Source organism: Symphalangus syndactylus, chromosome 17, assembly GCF_028878055.3.
Source record: "Symphalangus syndactylus isolate Jambi chromosome 17, NHGRI_mSymSyn1-v2.1_pri, whole genome shotgun sequence".
NCBI classification, from domain to species: domain Eukaryota; kingdom Metazoa; phylum Chordata; class Mammalia; order Primates; family Hylobatidae; genus Symphalangus; species Symphalangus syndactylus.
Genome location: NC_072439.2, coordinates 97,774,277 through 97,786,774, shown reverse-complemented (window position 1 = coordinate 97,786,774; position 12,498 = coordinate 97,774,277). Strand labels below are relative to the sequence as shown.

The window sequence follows — 12,498 nt, the reverse complement described above, 5'->3', positions numbered from 1 at the left end:
GCCGGCGAGCTGCAGGCCCCGCTGCGGGGGGGTGAAGAGGCTGCGCGCTCTTGGCCCTGCACTGCCACGCACCGGGCCCTGCACCACAACGCACCCGGCCCGGCACCGCAACGCACCCGGCCCGGCACCGCAACGCGCTCGGCCCTGCACCGCAACGCGGCTTCCCGCCCACCTCACTGCTCCCGGTGCGGGGAGGGGGCGGCCGGCGCTCCTCAGCCTACCTCTGCCGTCTTCATGGCCAGGCTTAAATGTCACAGTCTGGTTATCCAGCAGGACATGAATTGTGTCGTGAGGCTCAAGGAGCCATTGGACCTGGAAGGAGATGGGAGGGGACCTGAGCCCCACTCGCAGGTGGAGCCGACGCCCAGGAAAGCGGCTGGGAGAGCCCCTGGGGCTGGAAGCTGCGCCCTGGGCCGGGAGGAGGGCGCTGGAGGCCGCGGCCCGAGGTGATGCCAGCCGCCGTCTACCCTGTGCTCAGCAGGGTCAGGCATAGTTTTCGGATTATCCCCTTTAGCTCTTACAACAGCCCATGAGGCAGGTAATGTTATCCCCATTCTTACTAGGAGAAAACCAAGTTCAGTAGTTTCTTCGAAGCCAAACAGCTGGGAAACCGTGGGGCCAGAGCCCTAATCCACCATCCCCAGGATTGACTCCGGGACAGCTGCGTGGATAGGATGTGTCCTCCCTCCCTCCTGCCCGGCTTCCCCTTCTTCGCTCTCTTCCTTCTCCCCGGCCTCAGTATGTGGCGGAAGGTCCCTGTGGGTGGAATGCAGGGAGGTCCCTGGCGCCCCTCACTCACCGTGACGGGGCCCAGGCTGCTGGAGCGGTACCGAGCCGCAAAGGCGATGAAGTTGGTGGCCTGGGCTGAGCCAGTCTGGGCGGTGCGGCCCTGCAGCAGGAAGGAAGAGTTCCCGTCCTGGGCCCCCACCAGCAGGAAGTCCCCCAGCCCATTGAAGGTGTAATTGACACCATCCAAGGTGGTAATGTGGGGGTCCCCGAACATCCAGGCTGGAAGGAAAAAAGAGATGCCGCCTCAGCATGACAAATCATGCGTAGGGCTGAGATTCCTCACTGCAGTCAGGTGCGGCACTTGTCCAGGCGGACTCAGCTGGGGATGTTCAGGGAGTACAGAATCCTCCCCTCAAGGCTTCTTGCATTTCATGCCCCGCTACTCTCACTCCTTCCCCAACTCAGGTACAAAGCCCCTCCACTGACCGTCCGCCCATCACTGGCGTCATCTCCATCTTCCCTTGTGGCCACAGCTCTGCCCCTACTCCTCAACCAGACGCCACCTCCTGGAAGCCCAGAAGCTCCCCCTCCCCAGAGGCTCTTCCTGGGCCTGGGCCCTGTCACTCACCAGGCCGTGGGGGCCTGTATGTAGCACAGCCCACGCGGGGCCGCTTCTCCTGGTACAGGGCACAGAGGTAGGGCTTGTCATTCCAGCGGCAGCACCAGCTCTGCGGCTCCAGTTCCTGGGCTGCGGAGAAGAGCAGTGAGTTGGGGAGGCTGAGGACCTGGAGAACCCATCTGGAGAGCTTGGCAGGGCAGGGCGGTGTTGGTGGCAAGAGCATGGCTTTGGAATCCAATGTGGCCCTTCTCGTGACCTTGGGCAGTGGACAGGGTGCTGTCTCTTTTGCAGGCATTGGGGCCACTGTGCAGCAGGGCGCATGGTAGGAGCTAAGCAAATTCGTCTTGAGAGTGGAGAGCCAAGTACTGCTGCTCTCAACGGGCTAGGAGTGGGGAGGGCATGGCTGACAGTCTGGGAACTGTGGAAACTGCCGTGGGACAGGGGAGAGAAGGGGAGGACACGGACCACGTGACCCCACACCCCTGCGCTCTCCAGCTCCCTTGGAGGGTCTCTGTGGGAGCTGACTCTCAGTCTTCCCCCAAACATCCTGCTCATCTGGGTCTACAGGGACGGGGTCAGCCTAAGCGCTCTCCTCCTGCCTGGAGAGATGGCCCCAGTCTGGCCTGGGGATGCGGAGCCAGGTATAGAGATGGGGAAAGAGGCACTCAGCTCATACATCTCCGAATGTCTGCTGGTGGGGATGTTGGAAGCTTCCTAACGTTACCCGACCAGGAAGTGGAGGCCCAGAGAGGGGAAGGGTCTGGGAAGGAATGAGGACAAGAGGCTTCATGCTGAGGGTCCTCTGCTTGGCTGGGAAGGTGGGGTTGAGATCTCCACGCACTCACGCACCCAACTGCCAAGGACGCTGCACGTGCCAGCCTTCACGAAACTCTCCCCAGGGCCCGTAGCTGCAGCACACGCCTCCTCGCCAGGACGTGAAGCTGCACAGCTGCCTGCTGCCGAGGCCCCGGCGTCCTGAAACAAGTCCAGTCCCACTCAGGCCCAGGCCGGGGCTGCCAGGAGCGGGGCGGGAACAAGCAGGGGCTGTTTCTGGGGAGAGGCTGAGGGCATGAGCAGAGAGGGTGGTGGGTGGGCTTATGGGGGGCGGGAAGGAGGTGTCACCTATGCTGACGGGTTGGAATCGTAAGTCCCATTGTCCCTGCTGCCAGGAACAAGGGCAGGAGACCTGGTTCCAGCCCCAGCTGGGCCACCGAGGCTGGCTCTTCAGCCACTGCAAGCACTCGAGACGGTAGTTGGGCCTTTCTTCCAGGTGTAGCCTGTAGAACTGCAGCCCTCGGAGGCCTGAGGTCGGGGATGGGAGGGGGGAAGGGCTTATCCAGGGCTGGGGCTGCAGGCCCTGTCCTAGCTTTAGGGTCAACCAAAACTTACAAATGCACCCCCTTATGCCGCTTCTCACCTCTTTGGACCCAAGTCAGATGGGCAATAATTCCTCCCCCAAAGCCCCTCGCTTGACTTAGCGTCTGCTTCTGATGACCAAACGTGGTTGCCACAGAACAAATAGAACTGGATTTACACTTCACAGTTCATGTGGCTGGTTTCTAAGGCTAAAATGTCCTTCGTCCTATCACATTTTGGAAACTATTTCTTTCCCATTGGGGCCTCTGGCCTGAGTCATGGAGAAGGCACCATCGTTTGCCTCTTGACGCTTGTCTTTCTACCCGCGTGAAAGCTCTTTGAGAGAAAACACAGTTGGTCTTTTTCCTTTGAAAATGTTTCTGGCCATTAGCAGTGTCCAGCACACGGCAGGTGCCCAATAATTGATGACAATGAATGTGAGACCTCCGGGCCTCTTCCTGGTAGATTCTCTCTTTTTGAGACGGAGTCTCACTCTGTCACCCAGGCTGGAGTGCAGTGGCGTGATCTCGGCTCGCTGCAACCTCCACCTCCCAGGTTCAAACAATTCTCCTGCCTCAGCCTCTTGAGTAGCTGGAATTACAGGTGTGCGCCACAACGCCCAGCTAATTTTTGTATTTTTACTAGAGACAGAATTTCACCATGCTGGCCAGGCTGGTCTCGAACTCCTGACCTCAAGTGATCTGCCCACCTCAGCCTCCCAAAGTGCTGGGATTACAGGTGTGAGCCACGGCGCCCAGCCAGTAGATTTTCTTAAAAGATCTCACCTGGGTTCTCATTCCTGCTCTGGACAGGACACTTGGAGTATTGTCTGAACTGCCCATTCAAATCCCACCTCCCACAAGACCCCGTCCTCACTTCAGGATCTGGGCCCCCCGAGAGCCCTCTTGGGTTGGTTCATCTGAGGCAGGAGATGTTAGCCCCCTCTGAGACTGTGCTGTGTCCAGGGGTGCAGGAGGTGCCAGCTGCTCCCTGGGCGGTGCCACATCCCACCTAGATCTGTAGGAGGTTGGACTGTGGGGGAGGCCCTTCAGGATGGCAGTGATGTTAGTGAGGTGCCCTCTAGGACTGCGATGGTGTATGGGCTGGAGGACATGCGAGGGCTTGAGACCAGCTCAGGTGTGATAAGGTGGCACTTTTACCTGAGTTGGAATTCAGGAATCTATCAGGGCGATACTTCTCCCACGCTGGCTGGGACATCAGTGGGCTGTTTTCGAAATAGCCATCTCCACTGCAGGAAAGGAGAGACACTCAGGCCCCTGCCGTGCACAGGCTCTTGCCTCGTAGTTGCAAGGTGTTCGTTCATCCCGCTAGCTGGTCAGCAGCTGGTCAACCAGCTAGGCAGGCAGTGGGTCAGTGGGTCAGCCAGCCCCCATCGTTGAGCCCCAGCACTGAGCAGGAGAGGGGACAAGACAGATGGGCAGAGGGAGGAAGCTCTAACTGATTCCACATCTGATCGCTAGCTGCAAGAAACTGGCAGGTCTGCTTGGTCATGAGACAGGGGCGTGAAAACAACAGAGTTCAGGCCTCATTTCTGTTTGTTTCCCTTCAACAAGCAGAGGGTTTGGAGCAGGACAGACTCTAGGGACAGTGTATTATGATAGTTAGGAGCGAGTTTCTGGAGTTAGGCAGTGATGGATTCAACTGCTGATCCCCACACTTTCTAGCTTGGTGGCCATGGACAAGTTACTGACCCTCTCTGATTCTTAGTTTTCACATCTGTATAAAAGGGATTACAGCAGCACCTACCTCGCTGTATTGTGAGGATTAAATGCAGTACCATCTGCAAATCCCTCAGAACTCAGTGAGGCTTTGATACAACAGATGCTGCCACTGCTGCCACCGCCACCGCCACCACCACCACCACCAACACTACCACCATCACCATCGCCACCACCACCATTGCCACCATCACCACCACCATCACCACTACCACCACCACCACCACCACCACCATCACCACCACCACCATTGCCACCATCACCACCACCATCACCACCACCACCACCACCACCACCATCACCACCACCACTACCACTACCATCGCCACCACCACCACCACCACCATCACCACCACCACTACCACTACCATCGCCACCACCACCATTGCCAACATCACCATCGCCACCATCACCAACACTACCACCACCACCATCGCCACCATCACCAACACTACCACCATCACCACCACCATCACCACCACCACTACCACCACCATCGCCACCATCACCATTGCCAACATCACCACCATCGCCACCATCACCACCACCACTACCACCATCACCACCATCATCACCACCACCACCATCGCCACCATCACCACCATCGCTGCCACCACCATCGCCACCATCACCACCATTGCTGCCACCACCACCACCACCATCACCACCTCCACCACCACCATCGCCACCGCCACTGCCGCCATCACCGCCACCAACACCAACACCACCACCACCACCACCACCATCACCACCACCACCATCACCACCATCACCACCACCACCATCACCACCATCACCATCACCACCATCACCACCATCACTATCGCCATCACCGTCCGCAGGTATGGGGTCCGAGCAGAGCTCGGGAAGGAGGAAAGCCTGGAGCGGCCACCTGCAGCCCCACCCTGGATGCCTGCTGCAGAGTGGGAACTCTTGGGCTTTTCCTCCTCCCTGACACAAGCAGGATGATGCACCCCTGCGTGACACCTTCCTCGGGTGTACTTGGACCGTGTGAAATTTCTAGGCAGTTGGGTAATTCCCCTTTCTCCTTCATAGCACACCAAGAAACTAGTGAAAGCAGTGAAATCAAAGGGGTAACCTGAACACACTCAATGTAAGAGAAGACCATTTGCAGCAATTATCAAGAACAAAAGACATGTGGCCTTCGTATTGATTGCCACACCCCAGCATATGGGAACAGAGATGGTGCACTGCTGCGTCGGAGACAGCCTCCCACACACAGGAGTCCACATTTCAACCACCCACAGCCCCGTGCCTCCTCTCTCCCTTTACCACCGGCTCCATATAAGCTTTTGGGTGCCCCCTGGATAAGTGGGTAATTCTCAGGAAGTCAGGAAGGCAGATTCTAGCCTCAGATGTCTGGGTTCAAATCTCCATGTTGCCACTTCCCAGCTCTGGGACTTTAGGCAAATTGCTAGTCTATTTGTATCTCAGTTTCCTGATCTGTAGAATGGGGATGGTAAGTAGTATCTGCCTCATGGAGTGGCTGTGATCATGACATGCAATAAGGTACATAAAGTGTTAGTGTAATCAGTCTTGGCTGTTATTATCACGATATTTGAGAAGGTAAGAGAGGCCAGCTAATGTCAGTGGAAATCAGGGAAGCCAAAGCTCTGGGCATTATTACAAGACACGGGGACTGGGATGGGAAGGGGCATGGTGGACAAATGGATGATCTTGTCATGGGAAGCAGCCAGATGCCTGGCCCCAGTGGGAGCTGGAGTCAGCGTGAGTCAGAAGCACCAGCCAGGAGGGTTCACGCCTTGCCCCAGGATGGGAGTGTGTGTGCAGCGAAACCTGACTCTACACCCCTCCCTGCCATCTACTCAGTGCTGACAGCCCCTCCCATCTTACCTGGAGAAGCCCATGAGCACCAGGTTGCCTGAGCGCTGGGCCACGTCCCACTGCATTCCACCGCTCTGGTAGAGAAACAGGGCATAGGACCTGCTCCCATCCGTGGAGAGGATGGCTTGGTAGGTGTTGCTCTGGGGGTGGGTGGAAGCAAACACAGGGATGCCTGTGAGAGACCCGGGGTCTCCTCTCTTATGTCCCCCCACCCATCCCACAGCCCTGCTTGGACATATACAGCACCTGTTCCTAGTCTGCCCACAGCAAAGGCATGGGCCCAAAATGCTGGCAAGTTTTGGGTCAGTGAGGGCAGCTTTCACCCTGGGTGTGAACTTACCACACTTACCCTGGGTGTGAACTTTTCACCCTGGGTGTGAATCCACCACGGTGGATTTGCCTTTTGGTGACTTTCTTCCAGGAGGGGAGATAAAGGGATCTGGGTTACAATTCAGTTACATCAGTGTTTGTAAGAGAACACTACCAGAACCTGAGATTAGCCAAGATACCAGAGAGCTAGAGAGGAGGCTCATTAGCTCCCTCGCGGATAGTTAAGGACATTGCCCAAATTGTCTCCTCCACCTGAACAGCATGGATGACACTGGGGTTCACTGAAGGCGCACACGTTGTCCACAGTAGGTGACCAGTGAGCTTTCGTCGAGTGAATGAAGAAATGAGTGACTTTAGACCAGGCATAAGGAAGAACTTGGTGACTACAAGAGCGGGGTCCTCGGAGGGAGGACAGAGGAGACAGTGTGGTGTGCCCCGTGCCCATTGGATGAGCCTGTGCTTAAGAGCCAGAGGCTGGAGTCAGAAGAAGCTCCACTGCAGGCCTGGCTTTGCCATTTGCCAGCGGCGTGACTTTGAACAAGTTACTTAACCTCTCTAACCATTGTCTTCCTCATCTGTAAAATGGGGATCATAATACCAGATTGAGCCACATGAAATTGCGAATAGCCAGACATTTTTGACTTACAAAAATTCCACTTGCTGTGTTTCAGCCTAATAATACCCAGTTTGCTGGGCTGCTGTGAGGTCAAGTAGGCAAAGGGCCGAGGCAGGCCAGGCCCACGGTGAGTGCTCAGCCAACAGTGGTGGCAGTGGCTTGCTGTAATTAGCAATCTTTCCTAGAGCCAGAGAGGATTTTGGAAGAGTAGCCCCTGCCTAGGATTCTAGGATGTCTGACTCCCAGATGGCTCCCAGGAGCCGCCCACAGGTCTACTCACCCCGAGGGTCCACTGGGCAGGATAGGCGTGAGCATTGACCCACGTGACCTTTAGGGTCCACCTGGCCTTGTAGCCCCTGTTGTTTGTGATCTTTCTAATCCAAGACTCGGCCTCCTGGACTAGCAGGCTGTGTTCACCATAGAGCGTCTCGTATTCCTAGGAAAGGAGGGCAGATGAGAACAAGCCAACAAGGGTCCCACTCCTACACATGGACCCCCACTTTCTGCCTGGGGACCCTGCCCACTTTAGCCCACCCACATGGCCTGCCCTCCCCTGTCCCAGGCCTGCATTTTTGCCATGACCTCTTCTGAGGTGAAGTGCAATTCAAACTTGGGCTGCAGGAAGGCCTGCAGTGTGCAGAATGCAGGGTCGTGGCCCAGACGTCCAAGACCTCTGGACTTGAACTCAAGCGTGTCTTAGCTCAAACTGGCCCAGAGAGCGGAGCCACTCAGGCCCACTTTTACCTCCCCATGCCTAATCTGCAGCTCCTTGAGAACAGGCATCAGTCTCTCCCTCTTGGAGCCTCCACACTGCCCTGTCCGTGGCAGGGGCACGGTCCACACTTCCTGCAGTAGCTTTCATCACATGCTTCCTCTGATTGGAGTTATTCACCCAGTCCAGGAGCACAGGACGGGCCCTCTTGACTCACTCTTGTTAGGATAGACCCCCTACAGCCTGATTTTACAATCAAAGGCTGAATTGTCAGCCCCCATCCCCATCACCTGCAGGTCTTCTTGTGGTCGTGGTTGGGTTGGGGTATTCCTGGTCAGTCTCGTGGCTGGGCTGGGGTATTCCTGGTCAGTCTCGTGGCTGGGCTGGGGTATTCCTGGTCAGTCTCGTGGCTGGGCTGGGGTATTCCTGGTCAGTCTCGTGGCTGGGCTGGGGTATTCCTGGTCAGTCTCGTGGCTGGGCTGGGGTATTCCTGGTCAGTCTCGTGGCTGGGCTGGGGTATTCCTGGTCAGTCTCGTGGCTGGGCTGGGGTATTCCTGGTCAGTCTCGTGGCTGGGCTGGGGTATTCCTGGCCAGTCTCGTGGCTGGGCTGGGGTATTCCTGGTCAGTCTCGTGGCTGGGTTGGGGTATTCCTGGTCAGTCTCGTGGTTGGGCTGGGGTATTCCTGGTCAGTCTCATGGCTGGGTTGGGGTGTTCCTGGTCAGTCTCGTGGCTGGGTTGGGGTATTCCTGGTCAGTTTCGTGGTTGGGTTGGGATATTCCTGAGTCAGCTTAATGTCCCTTGCCTGGTTCCTCCCACACCCATACTTAAGCCTCAGTCCCCTGCTGCAGGGGCTGTCACAGCAGCAACTCTGGCAATGCCTTCCACACAGCTCTTTGTCTCCCCTGCCAGCTACTGGGGGATCCTGACTGCCAGGCTTTGAAAGGCTCACCTGATAAAATGTGGTCCCCCGACCAGTGGAGAAGTCAGCATCGTCCCAGAATGGAGCCACCAGGGCCACAGGGTCCCAGCCTGTGAAGCCTGTTCGCAGTGGGTTGGGGTAGGAGAAAATCTGGTAGTCTGACTCTGGGAAGATGATCTGGCCGTTGTCTGTGAACTGAGCACACGGGTTTTGTGGTCAGCATTCAGGGAGGGAAGAGGGGAGGAAAGTCCCAGCCTTGGTCCAGCTCCTCAGAAGAGTGAGGGTAGAGCTTTAGAGATGCTAACCCCTGGAAGTCACCTCCTGTGTCCTGGCTTGGGGAGAGCCCTTTCCATATAATCTCACAGAGTGCTCCCCCCTCAGGCCATCCCTTGCGTCGGGTGGTAGGCTTGGTCCTGTTTCACTGCAGATCCCTGGCTGTGGACCAGCCCCTCACAGGCACACCCCTCTTGGCCAGTGCCCTGGGCCCCATCCTGAAGTTTGTGACACATTAGGTGGGGCTCAGGGGGTGGAGCCCTCCCTCCATCACTCAGGGGTGTAGACACCCCCTCTCCATCACTTAGGGGGTGGAAACCTCTCTCCATCGCTCAGCAGGTGTAGACACCCTCTCCATCGCTGAGTCGCCCTCTCATGGTGTGTTCTGACTCAGCCTCCTCCCTGAGGGCCACAGGAGCCAGGACTGTCCTTCCAACTCCGCTCCAGGACACAGGGACCAGCGGGCCAGAGACTAATCCCAGAAGGTGGAAATGGCAGTCCGGTTTCCCAAGTGTAGCTTTTTACTCCTGAGAAGGCCCCGCAGAAGCAGCGGTGGGCCCAGCAGGTGGGCAGCCCTCGCCTGGCACCCGGTGTTCCTCGGGCAGAGGCCTGACATTAAGGAGGCTGTGGGGGTGGACGAGGGGCCCAGCCAAGGCTGCTTCCACTCCTGCTTCCTCTGGGTTCCATCTCCAAGCTGGAGAGAGAAGTGGGCCCCGGGAGCTCAGGCTGCATAGGCCGCAGCCCGGACTCACGTAGAGGGAATCACGGAGAGAGGAGCCGAGGGGGAAGCCAGTCGCTGGCTTGAAGAGCGGGGAGGTGAAGTCCACAGTCCTCCTGACGAACTCCAGGTCCCCGGTGCCTGCCCCGTAGGGGAAGAGGGAAACTCCTGGGCCAGGACAGAGAAGAGCAGGAGGTCCAAGTGGGCCTGGGCCTGCTTTAGGGCTGAAAGGGATCCCAGAGCGCTCCCCACCCTGTTCCCCGAGGGCCCCAGAGGCAGCCATCGAGGGTTCTTGTTGCTCCCTCTCCACCCACACTGAATGCATGTGGTCATTTTACTCCTAAACTGCGCATCTCATCCTTCCCCAGCTTGGAGAAAAACAGGTCCTGCTGTCAGAATACCAGCAAACGATTCTCAATCTCTTAGTACCCCAAAACTTTTCAGGGTTAAAAGACAAAAGTCCATGCCAGGCGCGGTGGCTCACGCCTGTAATCCCAGCACTTTGGGAGGCTGAGGCAGGAGGATCATGAGGTCAGGAGTTCGAGACCAGCCTGACCAACATGGAGAAGCCCTGTCTCTACTTAAAATACAAAAATTAGCCGGGCGTGGTGGCGGCCTTCGCCTGTAATCCCAGCTACTCCGGAGGCTGAGGCAGGAGAATCGCTTGAACCCAGGAGGCGGAGGTTCCAGTGAGCTGAGATTGCGCCATTGCACTCCAGCCTGGGCAACAAGAACGGAAACTCCGTCTCAAAAAAAAAAAAAGAAGACAAAAGTGCAGCGCAATGAAGATGAGCAACTGCAAAGCCCTTTTCAGGGAATGAGACTTGTTTCCTAACTGGCCTTTCTCCAGATAAACTTGAGGACTCCTTGAATTTAACCTATAACTCCCTAGAGGTCCTCGGGCTCCAGTTTGAGAAACCTTGTCCCAAATATTTCTCCCAGCTGCCGACTCCTTGGCACCCTCCCCTGGTCCTGCTTGGAATCATGCAGGCTCTCCTGGCCTCCTCACTGCCTGCAAATCTCACCACTCCAGGCACCACTTGTTAAATGCCATTTGTACAATGCAACACTGAGTCCTCCCAGGCTCCCCTTACCTACAGGGTGCCCCGCATGCCGGCCGCACTTTTTGCTACCCTTCTTTTCATTTCGAGCCACCCCAAATGCTTCGGGGATCTGCTCCCCATGCAGCACCGAGACGATTTTCTGCAGCCATACTTACCACACTCGTACCTTCCACGGCCATAACTTCCACACCCATACCTTCCACACCCATACCTTCCACGGCCATACCTTCCACACCCATACCTTCCACGGCCATACCTTCCACACCCATACCTTCCACGGCCATACCTTCCACACCCATACCTTCCACGGCCATACCTTCCACACCCATACCTTCCACGGCCATACCTTCCACACCCATACCTTCCATACCCATACCTTCCACGGCCGTACCTTCCACGGCCATACCTTCCACACCCATACCTTCCACACCCATACCTTCCACGGCCATAACTTCCACACCCATACCTTCCACACCCATACCTTCCACAGCCATACCTTCCACACCCATACCTTCCACACCCGTACCTTCCACGGCCGAACCTTCCACACCCGTACCCTCCACGGATGTACCTTCCACACCCCTACCTTCCACGGCCATACCTTCCACGGCCATACCTTCCACACCCATATTTTCCACGGCCATAGCTTCCACACCCATACCTTCCACGGCCATAACTTCCACACTCATACCTTCCACACCCATACCTTCCACGGCCATACCTTCCACACCCATACCTTCCACACCCATACCTTCCACGGCCGAACCTTCCACACCCGTACCCTCCACGGATGTACCTTCCACACCCCTACCTTCCACGGCCGTACCTTCCACGGCCATACCTTCCAGGGCCATATCTTCCACACTCATACCTTCCACACCCATACCTTCCACGGCCATACCTTCCACACTCATACCTTCCACACCCATACTTTCCATGGCCATACCTTCCACACCCATACCTTCCACACCCATACCTTCCACACCTTGTTCCAGCTGTTCCTGCCCTCCTCCCTGCTCGGGGTGCTCCTCCATCCCCGTCTCTGCATTCCTCAGGGCCTTCCATTGTGTGCACTTAGACCCTGGGATAAGCCCTCTAACCGCCTCTATGAGACAGTCCATCTGTCTCTTGCTGAATGGCACCGAGGTCATTTCTCTGCCTCCAGCTCCTGGCCCAGTGCCATGCACAAAGCCAGCCCTCAGCAGCGACTCCGATGTTGTGTTCCTGTGCTTGGTAAGGCCCTCCCGACCCGAGAGAGCAGAGACTGTGGGAAGCAGGCTGAGCGGGAGCCTTCAGTTACGTCGCCCCTCAGAAGGCACAGGCCTCGCTTGTATGGCCTGACTCACCTTTCTCAGGCGGGATGGGGACGGGGGCGGCTGTGGAGCGGGTGTGCGTGGCAGTGCTGGGAGCGGTGGAAATGATGGTCTGGGAGGTTGTGGGGGGTGGGGATGTGGCTGTGCGTCCCCCACCATCTGTCTTCAGTGACGGTGTTGTCATCCCTAGAGAGGTGAAAAGAGAAGGCAGGGGTGGTTCTTACAGTAAGAGAACAGCAGAGTC

General features: G+C 57.0%; 1 protein-coding gene across 50 annotated transcripts in view; it reads right to left on the bottom strand.

The window, feature by feature from the left end:
* Positions 1 to 12,498, bottom strand: part of MUC4 (mucin 4, cell surface associated) — a 57,449-nt gene that overhangs the window by 16,218 nt on the left and 28,733 nt on the right. For 48 of the 50 annotated variants that reach the window (XM_063622031.1, XM_063622021.1, XM_063622028.1 and 45 more), the window contains 10 exons: positions 12,288 to 12,440; positions 9,912 to 10,045; positions 8,917 to 9,081; positions 7,536 to 7,691; positions 6,319 to 6,449; positions 3,870 to 3,953; positions 2,198 to 2,655; positions 1,358 to 1,477; positions 800 to 1,008; positions 222 to 312 (listed from right to left, as the gene is read on the bottom strand). In XM_063622031.1, coding sequence (XP_063478101.1) covers positions 222 to 312; positions 800 to 1,008; positions 1,358 to 1,477; positions 2,198 to 2,655; positions 3,870 to 3,953; positions 6,319 to 6,449; positions 7,536 to 7,691; positions 8,917 to 9,081; positions 9,912 to 10,045; positions 12,288 to 12,440 — 1,701 coding nt within the window. Of the gene's footprint in view, positions 1 to 221; positions 313 to 799; positions 1,009 to 1,357; positions 1,478 to 2,197; positions 2,656 to 3,864; positions 3,954 to 6,318; positions 6,450 to 7,535; positions 7,692 to 8,916; positions 9,082 to 9,911; positions 10,046 to 12,287; positions 12,441 to 12,498 lie in introns of all 50 variants that reach the window. The other 2 variants (XM_063622064.1, XM_063622065.1) reach the window with 2 other exon arrangements.